Genomic DNA, 27902 nt, shown 5'->3' with positions numbered 1-27902 from the left:
TAAATGAGGTTTATCATGGAAACGCGGCTCCCGGTCCTCCCCGCACGTCGGCTGCTCCCCGCCACGGCGCTTCCCGGCGCTGCCCCGGGCCCGGGGAGGGGCGAGGGCGCGGTCGGGGCCGCCGGGATCTTCCCTCCAACTCCTCCTCCTCTTCCTCCTCCTGCCGGCCGCCCGCCGGTGCCGGCGGACCGGGCGGAGCAGAGCGGCGCGGAGCGGGCCGGGCCCGCTCGCATCCCTCCGCATCCCCCTGCCCGGCTCCGCCTCGCCGAGGGCGCGGGGAGCTGCCGGGCTGCACACCGAGCCCCGTAACCGGCAGGCGCGGAGCCGCCTCCTCCGGAGAGACCTGGCTGGTCCCGCCGGCCGCCGCCGATGGCACCGCGCTGCCGCCGCCAAGTAAGGGGACAGCGGCGGGGGGACGCGTGGTGCGGCAAGGGGGTGGTGGTGGGGACACACGGCACACCGGAGACCCGCGGCGGGCTCGTTTCTTTCCAAGGGGAATATCCCGCGCGGCACTGCCGCTTGCCCAGTCCTGCGCTCGCTGCTGTCCCGCACCGTGCCCTCGGAGCCGGTCCCGACCCCGTTCCGAGGCCTTTGGGTCGGGTTTGAAGCGGTCTGGGGAGAGGGGACATGTGTTCAAGCAGTGGGGCAGCGCTGGGGCGAGGGAGATGGGGTGGGAGCCTGTGGGAAAAGCTGCTCAAAGGATCGGGAAGGATGGGGCAGCATCCTCTTGTCCCCCCAGGGTGGAGAAGATGGCTTCCACAAGCCTCTAACACAGCCCAGCAAGACTATGTGGTCTTCACTGGTGTCTTAGCATGTGTTGGTTCTCAGCTTTGCTATAAAACAACACACCCTTTTGACTGGCAGAGAAACAGCCCGAGTCAGCTGTTCCCCCACGTTGCCAGGCTGGGGAAGCTCATTAGTGTCTTCCTCATTAAGTAAAAATTGCTGGGGCCATTTGCTTTGGAGGGCAGGAGGATTGAGGAGGTGTTCAGCATTCCCAGCCTGCAGCAAGAGACTGTCTGCGACTTGTTCTTCAGGTTGTTTCGGGGAATGAAAGGGCGCAAGAACATATTTCAAAGCTCCTGGAAAGCGGCATTATCCTGTGCAGTTAACCTGTGGGACTCGCCGCTGCAGGATTCCTGCAGGGGCAGAGGCAGAGCTTCCCTGTGCCAGCAGCGGGAAGCCCTCGGTTTGTAGGTGTGAGGTGACGAAGCCAGGAGCCCAGGGAGGATCTCAGCCCCCAGGCTGTGGGGGCCAACCACTGCCTCCCTGTCTGGTGTGGGAAGGGGCTTTTCTGCAAGACAAACTCTGGTCTGGCTGGGACAAGCAGGAGAGGTGGCAAGGGGACAGGTCTCACTCAAAAGGCATCCTAGCTTGGATCCAGCCAGCTCTGAACACAGCCAGCAGAATTATTCTCTAAAAAGGCAACAGGAGTAAGTCGGGAAGTTGTTTGTGTCCCTGGGGTGAGAGCTGAGCTGCCCTGGCCCTGGCAGGCTGACGGAGGGGGACTGGCTGTGCTGGGTCCCTGCTGTCCCTGTGCAGCTGGGCTGAGCTGAGCTCTCCCAGCTCCCAGTTGGGAGTCGGTATGAATGCAGCCTGACCCCAGGCCACCCTCCTCTTCCCGTGTCACTGCCCAGATGTGAGGGAGAGAGCACCCACCATGCTGGAGCTGGTCGTGGTGGCAGATGTCTCTTCTTGGCTTTGCTGGTCCTCTAACACAGCGGTCAGGGAGAGAGGAGCATCTCTTAGCAAAATGGTGCTTGCTCGCTTGGAAGCTGCCAGGGAGGGATGCCCTGCAGCCAGGAGTAGGCACAGAGGCCCAGCAAGGTGCTCCTGGCAGATGTGTGCATGTGGCTCTGCATGGATGGGTGGGCAAAGGGAATGTGTAGAGAGCAACAGGCAGGAAGATGGAAAAAGCAGATCCCAAGTGTCCTCTCAGGCTGGCAAAATGCAGGGAAGTGTGTTCCCCTGTCACTGCAGAAAATAGTTTGAGCGTGACTTGGTTGGGGTTTGTTTGCTGCAGTGGGACAGGAGGGATTTACACTCCACCCACCAGCTCAGGGGCCTCTCCCCAGTCCAAAACAAAAATAGGCTGATCTTTCCAAATGATGTGGTGCACTGGAAAATGCCATTCATGCAGGGACCCACTGGGCTTCTGCCCCAGGAGAAACTGTTGTGAGTGACTGTGTCTTTCAGCAGGCCCAGCCAGGGATGCAGGGAAGAGCCCGGCTTCAGGCTGTGCTGTGCCCACGGCTGCCGGAGGGCTATAGCCTCCACATGTGCCAGTGTGCAGCATATGCACAGCAGGAGCTTTCCCTCCTCGCACTGTCTCCTGAAGCTCGAGGAGGTGATGTTTTTCCTTCCCAAAGGGCCTCTGAAGCAGAAATCTCCCGCGGCCATCTGCACACCCTTGCAGAGCCAGTCAAAGGAGGCTCTGCAAGAGTGGCCGCTTTTCTGCCAGCACCTGGAGGCTGCCACGCTACCCACTGCCTGCAGCTCGTCTGCCCCAGACTGGGTAAAATTAGGTCTCCAGTAGCTCCAGTCCTGGGGAGGGCAGGCGGGTGTCAGTGGAACAAGCCCTCACATATCTGTGGCAAGGCCCATGGCACTGTGCTCTGTGCTGGGGGAGCAGCCCAAGAGCTGGGTCTTCTGTGCTTAGCAGCACCAGGCGGCCAGGGGCTGGTGGGGAGGCTCATAGGAAGTGGCAGCTGGCTGGAAAAACAGCTCCTCTGCCCATCCATCACGGTCCCCAGCAGCCCCCCAGCCCTGGACACTGGGGGTGTCCGTGGGCAGCCCTTTCTCATGGGTGTTGAGACGTGCCTACTGCCGATGGCTTGGCCTGGCCACCACCTGCCTGGGCCCTGCTGGCCAGTGGAGACTGGCCCATCCCCAGCTTCAACCCGGCATCATCCTTGTTGATGTGAATGTTTCGGGCCCTACATGGCCGGGCCCTGGCTCCCACCAAGCTGTGCCTCTGCCCGCATCCGGCGATGTTCCCCAGGGTGCCTCCCTCAGCTCCCTGGGGCTGGCAGGATGCTCCATGCGTTCAGGGGCTTCCTGAGGGCTCTGACACCAGCTAATCCCCAGGGAGAGCTTGGGAGGTGCTCGGGGCCCTCCCAGCTCTCCCTTTTCCATCCTCCCCCGGCCACTTCAGCCATCCAGAGTCACGCCATGCCGCCAGTGCCAGCAGAATGGCAGAGCCCACATGCACAGCTGGTGGGCATGGAGCGAGGAGGGGGAGAGGGGCTGTGTCCCGGGAGGTGCTTTCAGGCAGGGTAGTCCAGGTTCTTTTTAATGCTAGTAGGGGAGCTATTTTTAGAGAGAGGCAAATTTGATTTAATAGAACATAATTTGCTGCTGACAATTCAGAAGGCGACTGAACGAGCAGCTGGATTCCTAAGGAGGCTTTTCCCTGCCCTTCCTGAAATCCAAAGCTGATGTGCTAGAAGTGGCATTTGTTATTCCAGCAATTGCTGGGGGAAAGCCCCTTGGGATGGCACAATTAGCTCCGCTTTAATTTCCTTCTATTGCTTCATGCTGCCCCATAACCCAACACTAAAAGAAGCAAGGGGTATTTTCACAGCCGTCCATTGCCGGAGGCTCGGTGCACCTGAGCAGCTGGACCCAACCAGGAGTCCCCCCCCTTTACATTATTTTCTGCAGGCTGAGCTGGCTCTGCTCTCTCAGCCTCCCCTTGTATAAATTTAGGATAAAAAATAGGTTCTGGTCAAACAAAACAGCTCACTTGCCAGGAAACAGAAAGCCTGCGTATGCTCCTGTAGGGTTACTTACGGACTAAGTTCTTCTGGACCAGCCTCAGAGATACCTCGGGACAAACCCTTCATCCCAGAAAGGTGGAAACCCTGTATTCATGCTTGTCCTTTTCCCAAGATGAAGATCCCTAGAAAACCCGTGCCAGTGTGGGAAGATGTTGGGTAGGATTTTTCTAGCCCAACTACGCAACTGTTTTAATAGGTGTGTCCAGTCTGTCCCTGGTTGGTGGCGTGGGGACAGAGAGATGCTGGGATGGCTGCAGGCTGGAGGCAAGGAGCCTCCTGGCCAGCAGGGCCCTGGCAAGGGTGAGGAGGTGGCATTTCCCTCAGGGCTGCGCGTTGTCCCCACAGGAGCGTCCAAGGGCAGAGCAGTGTGAGGACAAGGCATCATCCCCCTCAGCCCTGAGGCAGCCATGCCCCTGCAGTGCTGAGCAGGAGCAGCGGAAGCATCTCGGGGGATCATAGAATCACAGAATGGTTTGGGTTGGAAGGCACCTTAAAGCTCATCCAGTTCCAACCCCCTGCCATGGGCAGGGACACCTTCCACTAGAGCAGGTTGCTCCAAGCCCCGTCCAACCTGGCCTTGAACACTGCCAGGAATGGGGCAGCCACAGCTCCTCTGGGCACCCTGTGCCAGTGCCTCAGCACCCTCACAGGGAAGAACTTGTTCCTTATATCTAACCTAAATCTCCCCTCTGTCAGCTCAAAGCCATTCCCCCTTGTCTTGTCACTGCAGGCCCTTGTAAAAAGCCCCTCTCCAGATTTCTTGTCAGCCCCTTTAGGCACTGGAAGCTGCTCTGAAGTCTTCCCAGAGCCTTCTCTTCTCCAGGCTGAACAAGCCCAGCTCTCTCTGCCTGTCTCCGTCTTCCCCTGATCATGTCCCAAAAGTGTCATGAAGGTGGTCACATTCCCTTGCCAACACTGGGGCTGCTCTTTGTGGAGGGTGAACGAGAAGGTCTATCCCAGAGATGGTTGGGGGGAAATCCTAGGATTAGGAGTTAAGTTCCTGTCCCTGGTGCTGCACCCCATATGCATATGTCCCTAGGGACACTGGGTGGGTTTGGTGTGGCACTTGGGACCCAGCAGCTCCCCAAAATGACTTGCTCACCTTCACCAAATGCCTTTTCCTGCAAATGAACAGCACCATAAGCAGGCCAGCCAGCTGCTGGGAGTGTGGGTGCTCCCCAAGCATCACCCCCAGTCAGATGGCCTTTCCCGGCTCACCCTTGCTCTGCTTTCTCATCAGCTCAGTCTGGTGAAAACCAGGAGCCAACATTTAGCAGGGAAATGCCCCTAAAATCAAGATCAGTTTGCTCTCATCTGGTCCTTGAAGAGCAGCCACCTCCTCGGGATGCTGTCTTTTCCCCCATGACTGAGTAGGTTAAGTGAGAAAGCTACTACATCTTGAAGCCTGAAAATGGATGGGGTGGAGAGGGCCACTTGGAGCGATGCTTCCTCTATAACGCAGGTTTTTCCCTCTCACCCAATTTTGAACATAGATTTTCATTTATGACGATTCTCCATGGTGGATCCAGCTAAAGGTCACCACCAGCTTCAGAGATGGAGGCACAAGCTAGGAGCTTCCATTCGTTCAGCTCCCCTGCCTCCGCGCACTGCGTCGTCTCTAATTAGTTGTGTCCTTCCTTCTGCTCCTGTCACGCTGGGTTCCCCTGGAAAACACTGGGGGTACATAAGGCAACAAGCTCCTATCCTCGTATGTGGCGTTTGCCTTGGCTCTATTGCGACACATCCTCCAGCCGCTGAGAACTGCGGCTGTTGCTGGTTGCATGGTGCCACCCGTCCTGCAGCTGGGCGCTGCTGACCCCTTCCTCTCTTTCTGTCCCTGCTGTAGGGAGGAAGGTGCTGATCTGGGGTTTGCTGCCCATAGGCTCAGTGGGATGATGCCAGCTGGCCAAGAGCCCCCCGTGCCCCTCACCGTGCCAATGTGACCGAGCCAGCCCAGCACGGCAAGTACAGCAGCTCGTGGCCACCCCAGAGCGGGCCCTGCTGCCTGAAGATGAGCGATGGCGGGTGGATCTCGCTCAGCCCCGCCGAGTTCACCCAGCTCCAGCAGTACACAGACTGTGAGTACCCTGCGCATCGCCCCAGCACAGGGAGAGGGGGTTTAAAAGACCTGTTGATCTGTGCCAGACTGGTCCTCCACATCCTTGGTGTCCTCCTGGAGAACTAGACTTCTTAGATTTGGGATGGGGAGGCTGGGAAGGTTCCTGACCCCAGCACCGGCTGGTGGGGCACAGCAGGAGAGTCCCTGTGCCTGCACTCCCTGCAGAATTCAGCTAAGCACAAGCCCCCCCTGCTTCGGGGGACGCACACGTGAGCATGGCTCGGTCCCTCTGAAGGCGGCCAGCTCCCACGTTCGTTTTTGAAGCAAAATGCCAGCGAGGAAAGCAGACTGGCTTTTCCCAAACACGTGGAGCTGCTCCACGGCTCGCCTCAGGTTGCCAATCCTCTGCGGCAATTTTACTTAGCACTTCTGCAGAGCAGCCCCTCTCCTGCAGCTCCTGCCAAGGAGAGGAGGTTGGCGGTGGTGCTGCGGGGTCCTGGGGCTGCAAGGGGCTGGGGAGGGAGCCTGGGCAGAGCCCAGACATCTAAAACCGGGTCCTTGAGGTCCTGCCTACCAGAGAGCCAGTGTGTGAGTGTGCTTGTTGCAGCAGGCAATTGACAAGTGATGTAGCCTGAGAGCAGGACAGGATGGGCAGGAAAGCTCAGTCAGGACCATGGCACAAAGGGAGAGGAGGTGTAAAATCTCTGCATGGGAGGGGCAGCGTGTCCCTGGGGTGAGCAGGCGTCTTCAGGAGAGGACTGGGAGGCAAAGGGGACCCCATGACCCCCCCCGAGCTGTCCTCAGGGCTGCTGCACGTCTCTGGGGTGAGGTGTAGTGGGTCAAAGCTGACAGCATGGGGAGGCATGGCCTCCCAGCTCAAACAAGCCAGCGCAAGCAGCTCCCAGCCCCCTGCCTGCCCGCCTGCCATCCCAGGCAAGAACACAGGGCTGCAGGCAGAGGTGTGTGCGCAGCGTCGCTGTCTGCATCTCATCCTGCCTTTCTTGAGTCACAGACCATAAAACACCATCTGTAACGCTGAGCTCATGTTCAGTGTCGTCTTTTTGTTAATCACAGTGTGGTGAGCAAGGCTGCAGTGCAGGCAGCTGCCTCCTCTCCAGGAGGGTGGCCTGGAACTGGACTGGGGGTGTAAGTCCTCCCCGGGACTTTAGAAACTCATCCAGTTCCAAGCCCCTGCCATGGGCAGGGACACCTTCCACTAGACCAGGTTGCTCCAAGCCCTGTCCAACTTGGCCTTGAACACTGCCAGGGATGGGGCAGCCACAGCTTCTCTGGGCACCCCGTGCCAGTGTCTCACCACCCTCACAGGGAAGAACTTCTTCCTTATATCTAATCTCAATCTCCCCTCTGTCAGCTCAAAGCCATTCCCCCTGGTCTTGTCACTACAAGCCCTTGTAAAAAGCCCCTCTCCAGATTTTCTGTCAGCCCCTTTAGGCGCTGGAAGCTGCTTTAAGGTCTCCCTGGAGCCTTCTCCAGGCTGAATGAGACTAATCTAATCTAATGGTGGAGGGGTCTCGCCAATGTGATGCCTTTGTCTCCACAGACTCCACCAAGAAGCTCAAGGATGTCCTGGAGGAATTCCATGGGGATGGTGTCCTCTCGAGGTACAACCCCGAACAGGTATGTCCCTGTGCCCTCCACTGTCCACCATGCAGCTCCCAGCACTCTGCTGGCTTCCCCAGCCCCGCTTCCACGGCTAAAAGCAGCCAGGAGAAGGTAGGTCTGTCTGTCCGCCCTCTGCCTCTCCCCATGGCCATGCTCCCTGCACTGGGAAAGATGCTTTCATGAACGGGAAGCATCTTTCCCAGCTTCCAGCCACATACTCACCTCTCCAAAGCCATCCTGGGGACTGGCTTGCCATGCGGCCATCCCACCTCATCCCACCAATGCTGGCAGGACCCCCTGGCCATGCTGGTGTCCAGTGCTGGTCTCCCTGCAAGCACTGCAGGGAGATGCATGAAGTGCATTTTGGGGCATCTCCTTGCCAGGCAGAAGCCAGGAGGGATTTTCTGTCTCTTTTCCCCCAAAAGCAAATGATTTTGCTGTTGCCAGCGTGGGAAGAGGGGAAGGCCCCATGCTTTCTTTCTCTTGCCTGGGGAAGGCTGGGGTTATTTTTTCCAAGTGGTGCTTTCAGAGAGACCTATTAATGTGCCAGCAGGACAGAGCCTTTCACAGGGGCCATAATCACTAGAAATGAGGCAAAATGAGAAAAATCAGTGGGCTGAACATGTTGAGGAGGGGCAGCAAAACTACACTGCTATTGAAGGGCACCACAGGACCCTCGCTCTAGCTGGGGCCACAAAAGCCATCAGGAAGTCAAAGTTCTGATGTGATGAGGATGCCCAGCAGGGAAGGAGGAGGCGAGGAGACCTGACAAGGAAAACAGTCTCCAGGGCTGTGGGTGGGTTGGAGAGTCCCACTGCTCCATGCCCTGCCATGGGGGCGCAGGAGGCTTTCAGAGCACCTGGTTCAGCCATGCTGGCCCCCAGCAGCCAGCTGGCACTGGGGATGTTTGGCCTTGCTGCCTCTGAGTCACTTTAGGTTGTATCCCACCACAGGAATTTGGGAAGCTGGCTGTTTTGGGAAGGGTTCTGCAGCTGATATGCCAGGTGAGGGGGGCCCAAGTCACAGGATACCCCACCTCCACTGGCACCTCTGCACCCCTATGGCATAATTCTTCTCTGTCCATCATTCTTCTCTGTGCCCTCAGCCCATCGACTATGAGGGCTTTCACCTCTTCATGAAGACCTACCTGGAGGCAGACGTGCCTGAGGAGCTTTGCCAACACCTCTTCACCTCCTTCAAGCGTAAGATATGTCAAGTGTCCCCCGAGACCCAGCGCCAGAGCCCCAGCGTCTCGCAGCACAACACCCTTGGTAAGCTAGCCCCTGACACCCAGCTGGGCATGCCGTGGCGTGTTGGGCTCTCTCCCGTGCTGCCCCACAGGGACAGAGGTTGTGGGGTGACACCTGCAAGTGGGTGGCATCAGGGCCAGCACACTCTGTCCCATCCCAAGGATGGGCTCCCAGGGGCCCTGCGCTGCTCCAGGCAAGCAAAGGCTTTTCCTGGGGTGGAGATCTATAGGGCACCATTGCACTGATTCCTCCCTTTCAGACCCCAAGTCACTCAATGCCAGCATCTCCATCCAGAGCAAGATGGCCTGCAAGGTACCTGTGCACCTCACAGCCACCCAGAGCAGGGGACATGTGCCAGGCGCCCAGCTTCTACCTGCCCTTGCCCTTGCTCAGGTGGATTTGCAGTGCATGAATACATCTGCTGAAGGGACTATAAACTGCAAGAGAAAAGGGAGAACCCTCCCCAGGTGCTTGACTGCAGTGTTGGGGCTCGGCAGCAGCTCTGGCTGGTGGCAGGGGACCACATCCTCCCCACCTGATCCCAAGCACCGTAGTGGCTGGTCCCCACAGATGGGAGTGCTGCTGGAAATTGCTGGGCCAGGCAGGAGAGTGAGGGTCTGCCTGTGGTGCCCCTTGGAGAGCCTTGGGACCAGGATGCCAGCCTGCTTTGGGATAGCAAAAACCCAGGATGAGTGACCAGCCTTGTGGCTGCCCCATCCCTGGCAGTGTTCAAGGCCAGGTTGGACGGGGCTTGGAGCAACCTGCTCTAGTGGAAGGTGTCCCTGCCTGTGGCAGGGGGTTGGAACTAGGTGAGCTTTAACCCAAACCATTCTATGGTATGTCTGCTTTGCAGGGATCAATGGGAAAACGCTTCTAAGTGCCCTAGGACGACACACTCCTGAGCCCAAGAGCTGCCACAGCAACACAGCTGAGGCGCAGCCAGCATCCCTCACCCCAGCATCCATCCCCAATGCCTCCCCCAGCTGGTCCAGGTCGTCCTCCCAGAAGTCCACCACTGGCACCCCTTCTGTTCACAACTCCTCTGGCTCTTCGAAGATCTCCTCCGGGTCCCTGCTGAGCCCTCAGTCACCAGGTGAGCTTGGCTGGGGCTCCATGGGGACAAGCCCTCCCTGCTTTCCCAAGGTGTGGAACCCCACACCTTGCCCCGGTGGTGCGGCTGGTCATGTCCCCAGTGTGATGGTGGTGACCTTCCAAAGTCAGTGCGTTCTTGGCATCTGGACACCTTTCCTTTGCAAACTTAAGCCAGTGATCCTGTCCTGCAGAGCCCTCGCCAGTTACCTGGCAGCAGCTCCTAGCAAGGGGGGATGGGAGCAGTGAGTCACGGCTGCCTCCAGCCCAGCTCCTGCCCCAGCAGACCATGTCCCCATGGGTTCTCCCTGCATATCCTGCCGACAGCCGCAGTGCCAGAGGTGTGAAGGTCCACAGCCAGGGACCAACTTGCAGTGTTCAGCCCTGCTCCTGCGATGGGACCCAGCCCCACAATAAACGGGTCCCTACCCCAGAGTTCACATGCTGGCAGCCCCGTGTCCCAGTTGGGAATGTCTCCTGGCCCTAGTGGACAGCCCTGTGCATGGCCTTCATCCCCTGCTCCCTGCCCACAGGGATGAGGAGCGTGGAGAAGAGGTTACCCTTCAGCCTGCGGAAGAGCCACAGCTCCCTGAAAGCTGCCCCCCCACAGCCCCCTGCACCCCTGGCACAAGTGGTCCACCTGAAGGACATCGTCTGCTACCTGTCCCTGCTGGAGAGGGGACGAGCTGAGGACAAGCTGGAGTGTAAGTGGGACCCTGGGGCCATGGGATGCTGGTCACACTACACTGGAGGTACCTCCTAGGGGTTCACTTAAGGAGGGGTGTGGGGATGGATGTTCCTGCTCGCTTTTCAATGCTCAAACATTAAAACCACTTGGAAAGACTGCTCAGCATCACCCTTCTGCTCCTGCCTGCTGACACCCATGTCTGGCATAGACAGTGGGGGGGGGCATGGCTTTGCTTCGATATCCCACAGCCGAGCGTGGGCTCAGGTCATATCCCATCCCAGAGCCCCAGCAGCCCTGGCACTGAGCACTGGCTGCCTGGGGTGCCCCAGGACTGGGGTCTAACTGGCAGCTGGCTTCTTTTCTCCCTCCAGTTATGTTTCGCCTCTATGATACTGATGGAAATGGCCTCCTGGACAGCTCGGTAAGCCTTCCCTTGGGAGAAGAGAAGCCTACCTGGGGGCCGAAGAGATGCAGGGCCTGCTGTTGGGGTGCCTGCTCCTGTGGTGTGGTGCTCCGAGCTAGACAGGGATATGGGAAGGGAGGAGGAAGGCAGCAGCATTTACTGTGGGGCTGGACCGTGGGGCTGGGCGATGCGTGCCAACTCTGCAGCATCCAGCAGCAGTGAGAAGAAATCCACCCACCAGTAATTGCAGCTCTCCATCAGGGCACAGGCTTTCAGAAAAGAAAAATCGTGCACAACCCCCTGCCTCGGAGTTTCCTTTTTGTCCTTTGGGTATTGCCCTTGAAACCTGTTGCAAATAAAAATCTGTTTTATCAGAGCAGTTCTTCTGAGGAGAAAACCCACTGCAGATCTTATGGCAGATTTCAGAGGAGAAAGCAGCTCCCAGCACCCACTGAGAAGTGGGGTATTGCTGGCCCCTGTGCGGGCAGGAGCCTGGGGTGGACTTGGGTGTATCAGGATGTAGACCTGGGGGCTTGAGGCTGGACATGCCGCTCGTGGCCAAAGCCGTCACTAAGTGCCAGGCGCTGTCGTCTTTCTGTGCTCAGGAGCTGGATCGTATCATCAACCAGATGGTGCATGTGGCCGAGTACCTGGAGTGGGACTCCACCGAGCTGAAGCCTGTGAGTGCCTGGGCTGGGGATGCTGCAGGAGCTCTCGGTCGGAGCCAGCAGCTGGGGCTCGCAGGCAGCATCACTGTGTCACTGCATCTCCTCCCTCTTCCAGATCTTGAAGACAATGATGGAGGAGATTGACTACGACCATGACGGGACCGTGACGCTGGAGGAGTGGATCCGCGGAGGCATGACCACCATCCCTTTGCTGGTCCTTCTAGGGATGGAGACGGTGAGTGCCCGCGTTGTGGGGACCTGCTTTGGCCACATCCATCTGCCCTGCCCTCTCCAGGAGGAAAGCCAGGGCCTTGCTGAAGCAGGAAAGGAGGGTGGCAAAGGAGAGCATGCAGGGACCCTACCTGCAGCAACAGGCTACGCACCCATCTGGCACCACACAGCCCCATGCTGGCCCCTGCTCCCCAGCCCCAGCAGATGCCCTCACCCTGCATTTGCTGACCTGCCTTTGCCCCCCAAATCTTCACAATCTTAGTTTTAAGCTGCAGTCATTGCCAGCTGCCATGCCGAAGCAGACTGGGTTTGCTCCTTGCCATTGTAGCATAGCCCGGTTTAATGAATATTTAATCAAAAAATAAGGTGATCATGTAATATGACAGCTCCTCTCCTGGTGTGATCTTCAAAGAACAGGTGGGGCATTTTCGGATCCCTCCTTATTTCACTGTGTTGCTTTTTCATCCTTTTGGAGTTAATTTCATCGAGGTGCATCCCTAGCCGTAGTTTGCAGGGAAAATCTGTGGTTTTGCTCCATGGTGCTCCTTCTGGCAGTTGCTTCCTACAGAATCAGGAGGGCAGGTTTTCTGGTAGAAACATTCAAGAAAACCGGGAATTTTAAGTGGCTCCTGCAAAGTGCTCAAGCCTGGACCCAGATGTGAGAGGCTTGGTTTGGTCGCCCCGTGGTGGCGGGGGCCTGTCCTCACATGCGGAGTCACCCTCCTCTTGGCCACCAGCAGAGAACTCCTGTGGCCAGGCTGTGCCGAGGGGCCATGCGGAGCTGGAGCTCGGTGCCTGGAGCGCCAGGAGCTGGACATGCCCAGGGAGCAGGGGCACTCAGCAGCAGGGATGCTGATGGGAACACCAGGGAGCAGGGGGAGCCCATGGTGCAGCCAGGTGTGAACGCCTGCAAACAGTGGGGTCTTTTCCAGAACAAAAAGCTGACAGAAGTGGTGGGCTGAGTGGACGGGAACCCCCAGCACAGGGCAGTGACCCCCCCCCTCACCCTCTGCTTCCTGCCCTGCAGAACGCGAAGGACGATGGGCAGCACGCCTGGAGGCTGAAGCACTTCAAGAAACCTGCCTACTGCAACTTCTGCCACACCATGCTGCTGGGGGTCCGCAAGCAGGGCCTCTGCTGCTCCTGTGAGTCACGGGCCCTTGCCAGCACCCTGGCAGCTCCCACTCCATTCCAGTGCCACAGGGAGGGGGGACTAGTCTCCGTCAGTGCTAAGCCCCACGGGTGCTGCAGGGAGGGGATGCTGGGGTGTGATGCTCACCATTTTCTTCTCTCCTGCCAGTCTGCAAGTACACCGTCCACGAGAGGTGCGTGTCCAAAGATATCGCCTCCTGCATCAGCACCTATGTGAAATCCAAGAGAAACACAAGCGTGAGTAGGTGGCCGGTGCACTTCTGAGCTGGTGGGTCTCCCTTGGAGTCCTCCCCGGGGCAGCACCGCTGGCAGCAGCTGGCCCCTCTGTTTCCTGCCCTGGTCCCCCATGGCCTTTTCCCCTGGGATTTGCCTCTTGACTGCTGGGCAGCAGCTCACGGTCATTCTGAGCATCCACAGCCTGGCAGGGTAGATCCCATCCCCAGCCCCCAGGGATCCGCAGGACACCAGCCTCAAGGTTAGACGTGGCTTCAGGTGGAGATGGGTGTCCCTGAAGTGCTGCATGGAGGAGCAGGGAGGGAAGGTGGCCTGTGAGGGACTGTTTTGGATCAGTCCACATCCCTGCATGGCACAGCACCCTCCAGAACCACAGCGGCAGTAGAGAAGGGATGGCTGTGGGTCAGTGGGTGCTGTGCCCGCAGTGCCCCCCATACCTTGCAGGTGATGCAGCACACGTGGATTGAGGGAAATTCCCCCGTCAAGTGTGACAGATGCCACAAGAGCATCAAGTGCTACCAGGGCATCACCGGCCTGCACTGCGTCTGGTGCCAAGTCACCGTGAGTATGTGGGTGCGCTGGAGCCGGGGTGCGCCCTGCAGTGCTCCCCGCACAGCCGGCCCTGGGGAGGAGAGGTTCACGGACAGGAGATGGCCACATGTCGCCTGCCCAACCTTCCTTCCTCCCATCCCCTCCAGCTCCACAACAAATGTGCCTCCCATGTGAAGCCGGAGTGTGATGGGGGTCCACTGCGGGACCACATCTTGCTGCCTTCCTACATCTGCCCTGTTGTCCTGGTAAGTGCCACCTCCTTGCTGCTGGGTGGCAGGCACCTGGCAGGGCATCGCTGTGGCCAACCCGCCTCCCACAGCTGCTGGCGCTGCCTTCTGGGGGTGGCGTGCGCATCCGCGCCTCTGTTCCCCAAAGGACAGGCAGTCCCACTGCCGGAGATCCGAGAGCGACTCCCCTGCCAGCACCAACCCCGAGGACAACCAGGGCTTCAAGTTGAACCCCAGCACAGTGGATGGGCAAGGACTGCAGGTAGGTTCCCACGGTGGGGACCACAAGCTCTGCTGTGGGTGCATACCGAGCCCTGCAGCGGTGCTTTCTGCCCTCCAGATCAGCCCGCGGCCTGGGACACATCCCCTCCTGGTGTTTGTGAACCCCAAGAGTGGAGGAAGGCAAGGGGAGCGGTAGGTGGGATCCTGCCCAGGGACAGTATTCCCTTGGGATCAGGGGCTGCCGGTCCCTCAGGCTGCCCCAGCATCTGTCCCGGAGGGCAGCTCACCTCCGCAGCATCCCTCACACCTCTCTTTTTTCCTAGGGTCCTTCGGAAATTTCACTACCTCCTCAACCCACGCCAAGTGTACAACCTGGACCGCGGCGGGCCTGCGCCAGGGTATGGAGATGCTGCAGCCAGTCTTCTGCCCCCTCCCCTGGCCCCTGCTCCCCCACATCACCTGTTGTCTTCCTGGCTCTCTCCAGGCTGAGCTTCTTTCGGGACACTCCAGATTTCCGCGTCCTGGCCTGCGGAGGGGACGGCACAGTGGGCTGGATCCTGGACTGCATAGGTGAATGAGGGGCAGCTGTGCTCCCACAGAGCATCGTCCACCCATATTCTTGGTGATCTGCTGCAGGTTCCTGATATTCCCTGGGTGACAGGGGGTAGGGATCCTGCCAACAGCATCACCCCTGTGCTGCCAGACAAGGAGGGACATGGAGAAGAGCAGGGAATGAGCCCTTTCAACCCCAAACCTCTTTTCTCCTGACTTGCAGACAAGGCAAACTTGGCAAAGCACCCGCCGGTCGCCATCCTGCCCCTGGGAACGGGCAATGACCTGGCCCGGTGCCTGCGCTGGGGAGGAGGTGAGGCCAGGCGAGCATTGCCCAGGGGGTGCCTGGTCTGTGGGCACTGTGGTGTGGCTGGGTGGGTGCTGTCCTGCGTTGGGAGGGTTCTTGGGACAAGGCTCGGGGCTGCATCTCAGCCCTGGTGCCTCCTGAGAGTGCTTCTAACCCCTTCCAAAAAAAGCAGCTGCTGCTTTCTAAACCCCCACTGGGAGAGCTGTGCCATTAGCTGAAATCTCTGCCACTGCTGCAAGGACGAGCCAGGCATCTCGCTGGTGCCGTAGCAGCAGCCCCAGGCTTCCCCGGGTGCTTGGCACGCAAATACCTCCAGCCCCATGTGACGTGGCTGCACTCCCCTTCATCCTCCTTCATCCTCCTCAAGGCCCACCTTCTTTCCTTTACAGGCTATGAAGGAGGCAACCTGATGAAGGTCCTGAAAGACATTGAGCACAGCACAGAGGTGATGCTGGACCGCTGGCAGATAGACGTCATTCCCAGTGACAGGGAGGCCAATGGAGACCCTGTCCCATCCACCATCATCAACAACTACTTCTCCATTGGGGTGGTGAGTACCATGGGGCCGGGCTGGGCCTTGAGGGCAGCCCACAGCACAACACACTTGTGTTTTAGCTGAAGAGAGTGGCACAGCACAAGGCCTGTCACCGGTGCCCAGACCATCCCATGCACACTGGAGCCCCCCGGCCATGGCAAAGCAGAGGGAAGAACTTGGGATGCCAGTGGAGCACAGGAGCTGTCACTTGGGTCCCCAGCACAGACACAGCCTCAAACCCAGCTGGACCAGTGGCTTCCCAGGGGCATTTCCCACTGGCCAAGTTGTGGCTGCCCCATCCCTGGCAGCGTTCAAGGCCAGGTTGGACGGGGCTTGGAGCAACCTCGTCTAGTGGAAGGTTTCCCTGTCCGTGGCAGGGGGGTTGGAACTGGATGAGCTCTAAGGTCCCTTCCAACCCAAACCATTCTATAATTCTGTGAATTTGCTGGAGGGATCCAGCTCAGTGGGTACTCTGCCAGGCCCCCACACTGGCTCATCCTGTCTCCTCCTAGACTCATCCTTAGCCCTCTTCTGAGCCATCCCTGAGCTAATTCCTAGGAGCAGGGTCTAGTTCCTGGTGGCATTCCTCAGAGACCATAAAAGCCTTTCTAAGTGTTTGGTGAAGCTCTACATTTGAGCTTGAGTTTCTCAAACTGGAGGCTCTCCCTCCCTACTTTTCCTTGCTCACGTTCCCAACCTTTTTTTATTTCCTGGGTTTATTGTCATTTGTAATGGCAGCACTTTAAATACATAAACAGGCATGGAATCTCTCTCTTCCCAGCTGGGAATGGTGCAAGAGTAAGTGTGTGAGGAGCTTAACAGCATTCAGGGAAGTTTGGGGTCCCAGAGATGGGTTGAGAGCTGCTGGACATACCACCTGAAGCTTTTGCCAGGGTGGCACACAGCAGTTTTGGTGCTTGGACCTGTGTTCCCCATTGTTTCCTAACCCAGGGAAGTTAGGGAGCCTGGAGAGAATGGCAGCCCCATGCCATGTAGTTTTCCCCAACGCCGGGGGGTCAATCCTTGCAGCAGCAGTGCTTTGGGGGAATGGCAAAGTACTGCTTTTCCCAGGGGCTTGCGGGATTTTTGACCTCGGCCATATGTGCCTGAATGGTACCATTATGGCCTGCGTTGCCCACCCAGCAGTGCTACAGGATGCTTCTAGTTTCACATCAGTTTCTGCTTAATGCCAGGGGATGTCACCGCAGGTGGCATTTGGTGACAGCTTTCCAGTCGGGCTAACACCCCCCACCCTGCAGAGTAGAGGATGCAATGAGTTTCAAGACAGCTGCCGGGACAGAGCTGTCAGGAGCAGGGTCCTGGGGTGTCCCCAGAGCCCACTGCCCCCTGGTAGCCCACCCTTCCTCCCTCTTTCAGCATCCACCCTCGTACGGAGTCCCTGTGATGAGGGAAGGAAGCCAAGTGCACTAATTGCATCTCACTTAACATACCCGTTCAATGCTTTGTGAGCAGCCTGTGTGAGGGTTCCTCCATCATCTCCTCATGTGCCATGGGGCTCAGCAGCGAGGCCAAAGAGCTGAGCCCACATTATCCTGGCCTGTGCCCGCAGGGGTCAGAGGGTGGGTTTCTATTTCCCTGCTGTGCCACCGACATCTCTGCACTTCCTCTCCCTGCAGGATGCCTCCATTGCCCACCGCTTCCACGTCATGCGAGAAAAGCACCCTGAGAAATTCAACAGCAGGTAAGGGCTGCCCATGGGCCCCTCCAAAAGCTGGGTGAGGGGGGATGCCCTGCTGATGTGCACCATGCAGACGGGATGTGTTGGAGCCTGCTCCCCTCCCACCAGGCTCCTTTTGCCCCTCTCCTCATGGGACTGGCAGCAGCCCTGAGGACATGGTGTGGTGTTCAGCCAACCTTAGGGGATGGGCATGATGGGGGTCCAGGGTGCTCCTTCGGGCCCCGTGCAGCAGTGGCTGCTCAAACTTGGCCACACACCCAATTACATTCATTCATGCTTTATAATTAGCACCAAATTCCAGAACTGGCACGAGCAGGCCAGGCAGCAAGGGCAGGGCAGGCAGCAGGTCGCAGCTCGCTCCTGCTGTGCTCGGGGTGCATGGAAATGGTATGATGGCAGCAGGAGCTGTGGCTTGTGACCCTCATCCCCATGTTCATAAACACCTGCTAGAAAAACTCCAAATGGACCAAAGCATCTGGCTCTGCTCTGAAATCCAGAGGTCGCAGCTCCACCTGCAAGCCTGGTGCAGTGATTGATGCAGGGGATGAGCAGTGGTCAGGGGCCGGGAGGCTGTGAGGCAGGACTTGAGGTGGGGGACAGCCCCTCCATGGGGTACACCATCCCTGGCAGCCCTGTTGACAGACAACAGCCCGTGCTCAGCTCTGCTAAGATAAAGGCACCCTTGTCCCATGCCGAGGTAGCACCCAGCACCCCCATCCTCCCCCTCCACAGGGTGTCAGAGCCAGGTCTGCCCAAGCCACCTGCTGTCCCACAGCACAAGTGCCTGGGGCCGTGGCACCAGTGGTCCCTCCCCACAATTGCCCATGTCCCCATCACAACGGCTCCAAAAATGCTCTGGCAGCCCATCCTGGGGAATGAGGGCAGATGGGGCAAGGCACCGCTTCCAGGCGGGATGCTGATGCATCTCTTTGACCCAGAATGAAGAACAAGCTGTGGTACTTCGAATTTGGGACATCGGAGACCTTTGCAGCCACCTGCAAGAAGCTCCACGACTATGTCGAGGTGGAGGTAGGTTTCCTTGGAATGGTCCCTGGCTCCAGCCGTGGTACAAAGGCTTTCCGGGAGATGTCACCTGTGGGTCACAGAATCACAGACTGGTTTGGGTTGGAAGGGACCTTAAAGCTCATCCAGTTCCAACCCCCCTGCCATGGGCAGGGACACCTTCCACTAGAGCAGGTTGCTCCAAGCCCCGTCCAACCTGGCCTTGAACACTGCCAGGGATGGGGCAGCCACAGCTTCTCTGGGCAACCTGTGCCAGTGTCTCACCACCCTCACAGAGAAGAATTTTTTCCCTCATGTCTAATCTAAATCTCCCCTCTATCAGCTCAAAGCCATTATTTCAGCTTAAACCAGGGTCCCTTGATCAAGCCTTTTGGGTGTTCAGGGAGCAGGTGCCATGGCGGGTTTGACCCCTTAGGGGGGCAGGAGGATGCTGTGGCTGGCAGGACTCACTCTTTCACTGCGTGGCACTTGCTGCAGAGCTGGCCAGCTGCAGGCAGAAGAATAGCCCTGTATTCCCCCCCACCCCCCTTCCAGCTGTATTTGAGAGCGTGCCTGGAATAATCTCTGGATGACATGGAAACAGTCTTTAATTATAGTGGGGAGGAGGGTTCATGGTTGCTATGAGTGCTGTCATTTCTCCGCTCGTGCTAGGGGGTTTGGGCCATGCTTTGCTGTAAACTTCCACCTCTTCTTACCCCTGGATAGATGACCTTTTTACAGTTTTGGCTTGAGGGGAGTTTCAGCCCTTCCCAAAGCCCTAATGGGGTAGCTGCGCCCTTGGCAGCTGATGGGGAGGGACATGGCTGTCTCACCCCCTTCTCCAGCCACCCACCAGTGTCCTATAGCACGTGAAGTCCATGTCTGTGGAGTTTGATGGGCGTGAGGTGCCCTCCACTGCTTGTGAGGTGCCCGCACACTCCCCACCAAAGCATCGCCAGCTGCGCCACACCGGCAGGAAAGCGTTAATCCCACAGGATCTGAAGTTGAAAGCGGCAGCCTGTCCTCCCCCCAGCTCCCAGGCAACTGTCAGCCTTGCAGAGAAATGGCAGTTTTGTTTTGGAAATTGGCACTCGCTCCCCTAACAGCTCCTGGAAATGAATCTGCTTTTCCCCCAGCTGCAAATCTCGACTTCCAGCACCACTGCCAGCGTGCCGTCAGCTGCCCCTGCTCAAAGAGCCCATTGTAGCACGCTGGCACACTAACAGGGGAAGGGAGGGCACAGGCAGGGGGAGATCGCTCCCTGCATGCGTGGGTAGCCGTGGTCCTGTCTGCCCCACAGCACCCCCAGAAATCCCACAGCCTGGGCAGCCCCGGTTTGCTCCCATCCCACCACGGCCAGGCCAGTAGGAAGGATGCCTGCAGTTGGGAGCAATGCTCAGCTCAGCTAGGCACGGGAAAATGGGAAATTGGAGTTCTCTTGCTCAGTATCCACTGCTCAGAGAGTTAGGGTCTTCTCCTACAAATCATCATATCATTAAGATGTATTGAGAATGAAAGGTTTTACAGTCTTTCCAAGCCCTGGAGAGACAGCTCTTCACTCCCAAACCAGAAGATTCCTGCCTTTTGCCTTCAATGCAAGGCTAAAAATAAGATCTTAGAGCACCAGGGAGGCAGAGCAGATCTGAACATACAGAGATGCTTGTGTGTGCACCCAGCTCCATATACATGTGGCTGGCATGCTCAGCACTTGCAGACAGGGTATTAAAAATAAGCTTGAGACCTTCACTCTTTGCTAGAGGAAAACAACTGGAGCCGAAGCAGCAGCAGGGGTTCATCAGGCCCATTTGCATTCCTCTTGTCAAAGCAAGAGTGGGTAGAAATGCCATTGCATCACCAAAATGCAAGGAAAAAAATGTGCTGCTGTTTGCTGAAGCACAGTGTGGCAGGCAGAGAGTTGCATAAAGGAAAATACAAATGCTCCAGAGAAAACACAGTTGAATGGGAAAGCAGCTGCTTCCTCCAGAGGTATCTAGAAAGGGGATCCAGCATCACCTGAGTAGCACGAGAGTGAGAAAACCTGAAGTTAAGGAATGCATTTCCATGGCTGCTGCTTCCAGGCCTGTGGGAAAGCCGCAGGCAACAGATGCTTTACCTTTTACAGGGAATTTTCAGCTGTGGCAGTCCTGCTGTAGGACTGCGAAGCCCAGGGTGCCAGTCCTGTGTGCTTGGCTTGCAGTTTTCTCTCTGAAACCTGCCATTTTTATCTCTGACATCTTTCCTATCATTTCCTTCCATCCTCATTTCTAGTTTCCAGATTGAAGATAACTGGTTTGAGTTAGGTTTTGGGCAGCCAAACTTTCTGATTCTTTGGAGTCAGTCTGAACAAGGGGAGGTGAGGAAGCTTGTGCTGGAGATAGAATCATAGAATAGTAAGGGTTGGAAAGGACCTTAAGATCATCTAGTTCCAACCCCCCTGCCGTGGGCAGGGACACCTTGCACTAAACCATGTGGTCCAAGGCTCTGTCCAACCTGGCCTTGAACACCGCCAGGGATGGAGCATCCACAACCTCCCTGGGCAACCCATTCCAGTGCCTCACCACCCCCACTGTAAAGAACTTCCTTATATCTAATCTAAACTTCCCCTATTTAAGTTTGAACCCATTCCCCCTTGTCCTACCACTACAGTCCCTAATGAAGAGTCCCTCCCCAGCATCCTTATAGGCCCCCTTCAGATACTGGAAGGCTGCTATGAGGTCTCCACACAGCCTTTTCTTCTCCAGGCTGAACAGCCCCAACTCTCTCAGCCTGTCTTCATACGGGAGGTGCTCCAGCCCCCTTATCATCCTCGTGGCCCTCCTCTGGACCCGCTCCAACAGCTCCATGTCCTTTTTATGTTGAGGACACCAGAACTGTACGCAGTACTCCAAGTGAGGTCTCACAAGAGCAGAGTAGAGGGGCAGGATCACCTCCTTCGACCTGCTGGTCACGCTTCTTTTGATGCGGCTCAGGACACGGTTGGCTTTCTGGGCTGCAAGCGCATGCTGCCGGCTCATGTTAAGCTTCTCGTCAACCAGCACCCCCAAGTCCTTTTCTGCAGGGCTGCTCTGAATCTCTTCTCTGCCCAACCTGCAGCAGTGCCTGGGATTGCCCCGACCCAGGTGTAGGACCTTACACTTGGCCTGGTTAAACTTCATAAGGTTGGCATTGTCCCACTTCACAAGCGTGTCCAGGTCCCTCTGGATGGCATCCCTGTGCTTGGATGGAGATTTCTCTGGGGCCAAGGTGGTACTGCCTCCTATTTTGGGTCATAGCACTGAGTGCCACCAAGGTTTTATGTGGTCTCAGAGGAATTTGCTTTTCAAAACTGCCATCTGCGATGTGCAGTAGAATTCACATTGAATGGAAGGGAAAGCAGCACAAGGAAAGTGAGGTGGTGATTGTCAGCCCTAGAAATGCAGAGCAGGGGAGAGACTTGTTTGCACCTCCAGCCCCAGCCACCCTGGGGCAGGATTTATCTGGGAATCCACTGTGCTTGGGGAGCCCCGTTCCTTTGGTGTGCAGGCGGGGAGAGAAGGCTGGGCTCCACTGTGCTGGGCATCCTGTGTCCTGACGCTGCCCGTGTGCCCGGCAGTGTGATGGGACCCTGCTGGACCTGAGTAACACATCCCTGGAGGGCATCGCTGTCCTTAACATCCCCAGCATGTACGGCGGCTCCAACCTCTGGGGTGAGACCAAGAAGCAGCGTGGTTACAACCGGCTGGGCAAGAAAGTGCCTGAGAAGCTGCATGCCACGGTGGTCACCGACGCCAAGGACCTCAAGTTCTGCGTGCAGGGTGAGCGGTGGAGCCCAGGGATGATTGGGGTGTGCAGGGTTGGCACAGGGATGCTGGGAAGATGACAGTTCTGGCTGGGCTCAGTGCACATGGCACGGGAGCAACAGCACTGGAGGGGTTGCTATCATCTCGCTGTCTTTTGGGGTGACGGGTGATCCCAACAATGATCTGTCCAAGCTGGAGAAGGAGGGTGGCTCTGCACACATGCACCTCGCACGCCGTTTCTCAGGGCTGGTCGTGCTGTGCCATGGTGACCAGAGGATGTGGCTCCCATGCCTTGCCATCCACCTCTCCCCCCACTCTCTAGGGATCATGCTCAGGGGGTGTCCGAATGGGACCCATCGCCTGCAGGCATGAGGCTGGGCAGCGCCGGTGCTCTCTGGGGCTGGCAGGCAGGCGCTGCTGCAGAGGAGGAGCTGGAAGCAGAGCTGCAGAGCTGGCACTGAAGGCTTTAGTAAGCATCTTTCCAGGTTCCACCACAGCTCTGCCAGCCTGGCTGGGGATGTTCAGGAACAGCACAGGACCCAGGCTGTGCCCTGCCGGCACCTTGCATCCACTGCTGCAGACACTGGAGCTGTCCCTGGGGGCACGTGTGGAGCGCAGGCAGCCCAAAGTGCTGGCAGGGCTCCCCAGCACAGAGCAGTGGGTTAGAAAGCATACAGCAAAATAGGCAAAGGGCCCGTATTTTCCACCTGCCAACCTCCCGCAGCCTGGGGCTGGGGTGAGAAACTGCCCCCCTGCTGCATGGCTGCCAGGGGGGTGGTGTCACCAGCCATCCCAGGCTGTCCCTCACCGGGCAAGCCCATGGGAATGGGCAGCAGAGAGCGAGACAGGGCAAAGGCCTGTTCCAAAGGTGGTGAGAGGCAGTGGGTCAGTCTCCTGGGCACATCCCCAGTGGGCAGGAGGATGTGGAGAGGCTCAAAGGGCTTCTCCTGTGGGGGGTCCACCAGGGGTGAAAGAGGACCCTGAAGGGAGTGAGAGACCAAGAGAGTTGCCCTAATGTCGAGCACCTTTGCCGGTGGCCAGGAAGAGCAGGAGGAGCTGGGAAAAGGGGTTTGCCCTGAGATTTGAGCAAATCCCTTCCAGCAAGGATTCCGGTGTGCGTCCTTGCTCCTGTGAGGCTGCAGTGCTCCAGGGCACCCAGGGAGAGGTGTCTGCCACCATTGCGTACAACACTGCAAACAAGCAAAGGGCTGGGAGTATCTGGGCTGCCACCATGCAACCCTGCAGGACTGGGCACTATTTCAGACCAGGAGTATTTTTGCTCTGGAGATTTTGGACATCACCGTTGCCCGATGCTGTGAATGCTGAGCTCAGTGGTCTCAGGGCATGAGGGACATTGGGACATATCCCCACAGTGTCACCAGCCCCGCTGCACGCCAGGGCAGCCAGCAGCCCCAGTGTTTCAGGTGATGGTGGAAGGCAGGGGATCCCCAGGGACAGGAGAACTGACTTTGGTCCCTCTCTCTTGTAGACCTCAGTGACCACCTCCTGGAGGTGGTGGGGCTGGAGGGTGCGATGGAGATGGGGCAGATCTACACAGGACTGAAGAGTGCTGGGAAGAGGCTGGCCCAGTGTTCGTCCGTCACCATCAGGTATTTGTCACCCTTCCCAGCTGAGCACCCAACCAGTGGTGAAAGCTGGTGCCTGTGTCATACTGTGTTCCCTCTATTTGCACCTTGCAGGACGTCCAAGCTGCTGCCCATGCAGGTGGATGGAGAGCCCTGGATGCAGCCATCCTGCACGGTGAGTCCCCAGCGTGCTGGCAGTGTGTTGGCATAGGGCAGGCAGGGCTGGCAGTATGGTGGGATGGAGCAGGCAGGGACTGGCAGCATGGTGGGCAGCCTCGGCTCCCCACACAGTGTGGCAAAGCCTCTGGAGGAAGGCTCCTGCGCTTGCTGGTGGGTAGCCCATGCTGTGCCCTGGATTCATGGCAAGAAATCATGGGAGCCATGGGGACAGGGACATGCTTGTCCCTTGCAGGGTGGGTGGGCACAGCCACATCCCTTCCGGGGGGAGCTGCAGTGTGGTCCCCCACCATCTGGCAGGCAGCTTGCCCAGAGAAGAAATCCTCTGCCCATCCCTGGACGTGATTCCAGAGCAGTTACTCCCATGCAGCGAAGCATCTAATGACACAGCTGTGGGGCAGTGCTGTTCCTCGCCCCGGTGCTGGGTGCTGCCAGCTTGCTCAGGTCGCTTTGTGGGGTCCCTGGGCTGGGGGTGCCTGGGGGTGGCTCAGAGCCCACGACCCCCTTATGAGGTGGGTTTTTCACTTCTTTTTTAGGTCAAAATTACACATAAGAGCCAAGTGCCGATGCTGCTGGGGCCCCCTCAGAAGAGCAGCTTCTTCTTCCTGAAGAGAAGAAACCGAACTCGAGAATAAGCAGTGTGCAAGAGCCACAGCACAGGGGGGTCCTGGACACCCACCCAGTGTGGGGGTTCCCCAATCCCCACTCTGTGGTAGGGAAAGGGAACACCCTCCCAAGCCCAGCGGGGATGATTTGTCGTAGGAAGGTCTCGGAGGTTCCTTCCCAACCACCAGAAGCATCTTCTCCAGCCAGATGGAGGCGGAGGGCGAGGGCAGGCTGGCACACAGGGAGTGTGTTTACCAGCACAGCACCAGGACTGGGGTTCCTTTCCCTCTATTTAAATGACGTCCGCCCCAGCGGAGCTGCAGAGGAACGTGCTCCGGAGCAAACACCAAGCTTCACTTATTTATTTCCAATCCTCTCGAAGGACACTCGATGTTTTGCTGCGCTGGCTTCGTGTCCACCAGCCCCTGCACATGGAGGAGTTATTTATTTTCTTAGCCTAGAGGAGACGGTCTCTGCCCTGCCTTCAGCCACTGTTTCTGGGACGGGTTTTAAGCAGATGCAAAGATAGCCCTTGCTGCTGGCCCTGGGAGCCACGAGGCGTGGGACAGGCTGGGGACAGATGGTGCCTGGGCCACAGGGACAAGCGTGGGATGGATGGGAGGAGACTGTGTTTTGAAGGGGAAATGGCAAAAATAGGATTTCGGGGGAGCTGTCAGTCCTGGGCCCCCCCGCCATGCCCCAGCTCTGGGCTTTATGTTCATATTGATGTAAGTATTTAGCAAACTTTGGGGGGACTTTGGGGGTCCCCTTCTTTTTATGAGCCTAGGTTGGACACAAACGCCACCTCCCTTGTCTGCTGGCTGTTCCCCATGGCACCTCCTTCTGTGTGGACTTTCCTCTCTCCTAAAGGCTGCCAGCCTGCCCCAGGGACTGGGGATCCTGGAGACAGATATCCAGAAGCAATTCTCACTTGGAAGTGTGTGTGGTCCCCCCTTTTACATGTCTCCCCATGTGCTTCACTAGCCCAGTGCTGTCCCAGTGGTGATTTGTGCTGCCTCTGGTGCTCCTGGGTGGCTGCAGGGAGCTTTGGAGAGCTGTTGCACGTCAGTTTCCACATGGCCAGGTCCCCCACCCACCCTGAAACTGAGGAGCTTTGCAGATGCTGACTGCTGGAGCCCAGCTGGAATGCACAGGCAGGTTTTGGTGGCATCACCTATGTGTGATGAGGTGTGTGGGCACAGACCACAGGATGCAGCTTCTCCCCAGGATGTGATAGGGACCAAAAAGCGAGCAAATGCACAGAGGCCATGATGGCCTGGATGTGTGATCCACTTCACAGTGCTTCCAGCAGCCAGGAGTTGGCAGGATCAGCCCACAGGAAGGGCTGCTGGTTGCTTCTGCAGGCAGCTGCTGTCTCCTGCAGCGGCCCTTGTGTGGGGGGATGCTCAGCTCCCCAGTCAGCCCCTGTTCCCAGGCAGCTGCCTCTGATCTGGTGGAGGTCCCTGTGCTGCTGTCAGCAAGCTAGAAGTGGTGTGTGCCCCATGGATGTTGCCACAGGCAGGAAAACCACTGCTTGTCCGCGCTATGCCTCTGGCACAGGGGACAAGTCACCGTATCCTCCCCAGTGACGCAGTGCCTGGTCCCTCGTCACACTGCAGGTCTCCATTCAATAGCATCCTCCTGGCTGCGCGGAGGGTGCTTCCATCATTAAGTTTCAGAGTGAACAATGAGCTAAGAGAGAGCTGCTGGTCAACCCCCTCCAGGCAGGGACAGTGCTGTCATGTGTGGGCTCTTTCTGATAGCAGCTGCAGGGCCCTGCTGACAGGGGAGGAGGTGGCGGCACCCTGGGGAGCCCCAGCCAGGCTCCATCCCACAAGTGCCGCTCTCAGCCAGGGCACAGGAGGAGGCCCTAGTGGGCTGCCACGGCTCCCTCTCCTCCTGCCCTTGGCACCAGCGCCGGGCAGGGTGAGCTGGGGGCAGGTGCTTGCTGCAATGCAGCACCCAGGGATGCACTGGCAGTAGCTGAGGAGCCATGAAGAGGGTGCCCTGTGCTGCAGAGCACGGAGGTTGCCACAGCTCACTGGAGCTGTGAGCTGTGCACATGGGCACGCTCCATCCACAGTGTGTAAATCCCCCGTCCTCCTCCTCACCCAGGGTGGCTGTTAATGAGTAGCCAGGTGAAAGCATACAGGAGCTGGGCCAAATAAACCCTGTGTCCCATGAACCAGCAGCCTCCATTTCTCCAGCCCTTCTCCAACAGCAGCTGTGCCTTGAAGCCCCCTGCTCAGGATGGGTGAAAGAAACCTCAGCTGTCCCCCCTGGCAGTGTTCAAGGCCAGGTTGGACGGGGCTTGGAGCAACCTGGTCTAGTGGAAGGTGTCCCTGCCCGTGGCAGGGGCTTGGAACTGGGTGAGCTTTAAGGTCCCTTCCAACCCAAACCATTCTGTGATTCTGTGATCTCCAGAACTTTGCCAGCAGGTGGGGTGATAGGTTTGATCCGTGGGATGACAACACATGAGGTCAGCGGTGTTTATAGCAGCAGATCTGGATCCATTTCCCTGCCTGCTCAGCCTCAACCCAGGGTTTTATCCCGGGGCTCCATTTAGGAAGTGCGTGTACGGAATCAGCAACGGTTTTCACAGCAGACCTGCTCCTTGCACCTGGTCATGGTTTGCTGGGCTCGGGACAAAGAGCAGTGCTTGGGCCTCTGCTGTGGTTTGCTGCCCATGGCCCTGCAGGGCCAGGGGAAGCAAGGAGGCACCATGCCTGCACCCATGGGTCTGGCAGCATGTTGGAGGTGAGGAGCACTGCTTTGAGCTCAAAGCCAGGAGGTAGCACTCGGACATGTGTCCTGCAGGGCACAGAGAGCCCAGGACCTGAGCCAGCGGAACAAGGACTCACCAGCACCAGTCTGCCAAGAGTGACAGGCTCCCATAGAGACATCCCCTTCTGATGATCAGTGCAATGGTCCCTGCCACCTCCCCTGGGAGACACAGCTTCAATCCATTCCCACCATGCCAAAGCCATAGTTCAATGGGCCCGGCAGCTAACGACCTCCTCAGTCTAATGGTGCAAATGTCTCCAGCCCAGGAGGGCACCCACAGAAGCTAGGATGCTGGCTTGGCTATCCCTGGTTCCAGAGGTGCAGCTGAGGGAAAGTTGGAGCTCTGAACCCCTTGTCCCCCTTGGTGTCTCCTGGCTTAGCCCCATTGATCCCTTGAAGGCCACAGGATGGAGCAGAAGCCCCCAAACACCACCCCCAGCCCCAGGCACTGGTGCCAGTGCTGGGGGGCCCCTGAGAGCTGGGGAACCTCATTCCCAGCCCCAGCCCTGTCCTGCCGCTGTGTGCGTAGCTGTGGTTGCCTGCATGGAAATGGTGTCCGTAGCATAGCGCATGTTGCCGTGTACACCTGGACTGCTGTGGGCTTGCCTCAAATAAAGATGGTGATGAAATACTTGGCTCGTCCTGGGGTGCACTGGAGTTCCCTGATTCCTGGCCAGGTGTGGGGTCCCCACCTTTGG

The 27902-nt window shown here is 57.9% G+C and overlaps 1 protein-coding gene across 5 annotated transcripts; it reads left to right on the top strand.

The window, feature by feature from the left end:
* Nucleotides 1-55: 55 nt before the first annotated feature.
* LOC115611751 (diacylglycerol kinase beta-like) lies at nucleotides 56-27835 on the top strand. Of its 5 annotated transcripts, none has more exons than XM_030495136.1 (25): nucleotides 56-393; nucleotides 5626-5857; nucleotides 7400-7476; nucleotides 8567-8732; nucleotides 9565-9804; nucleotides 10334-10504; nucleotides 10860-10909; nucleotides 11497-11571; nucleotides 11675-11794; nucleotides 12818-12935; nucleotides 13091-13179; nucleotides 13621-13737; nucleotides 13875-13973; nucleotides 14104-14217; nucleotides 14296-14369; nucleotides 14501-14575; nucleotides 14662-14747; nucleotides 14953-15042; nucleotides 15426-15586; nucleotides 17209-17273; nucleotides 18209-18299; nucleotides 21865-22066; nucleotides 23541-23661; nucleotides 23752-23812; nucleotides 24351-27835. In XM_030495136.1, exons 2-25 carry the CDS (start codon nucleotides 5791-5793, stop codon nucleotides 24447-24449), a joined length of 2628 nt encoding a protein of 875 aa, XP_030350996.1. In that variant the 5' UTR covers nucleotides 56-393; nucleotides 5626-5790; the 3' UTR covers nucleotides 24450-27835. The 5 variants fall into 5 exon arrangements, with proteins under 5 accessions (XP_030350996.1, XP_030350993.1, XP_030350995.1 ...); XM_030495133.1 differs by having other exon boundaries at nucleotides 63-393; nucleotides 5662-5857; XM_030495135.1 differs by having other exon boundaries at nucleotides 63-393; nucleotides 7400-7572.
* Nucleotides 27836-27902: the final 67 nt, after the last annotated feature.

The sequence above is a fragment of the Strigops habroptila genome, chromosome 8 (genome assembly GCF_004027225.2).
Source record: "Strigops habroptila isolate Jane chromosome 8, bStrHab1.2.pri, whole genome shotgun sequence".
NCBI lineage: Eukaryota > Metazoa > Chordata > Aves > Psittaciformes > Psittacidae > Strigops > Strigops habroptila.
This window is presented reverse-complemented; position numbering and strand designations above follow the sequence as displayed.

What these genes read in the sequence shown, in the direction of transcription:
- LOC115611751 (XM_030495133.1), top strand. Translation starts at nt 370, where the DNA reads ATGGCACCGCGCTGCCGCCGCCAA. An exon ending in CTCGCAGCACAACACCCTTG is followed by an intron (nt 8,733 to 9,564) that starts GTAAGCTAGCCC and finishes TCTGCTTTGCAG; the next exon opens with GGATCAATGGGAAAACGCTT. An exon ending in GCTGAGCCCTCAGTCACCAG is followed by an intron (nt 9,805 to 10,333) that starts GTGAGCTTGGCT and finishes CCCTGCCCACAG; the next exon opens with GGATGAGGAGCGTGGAGAAG.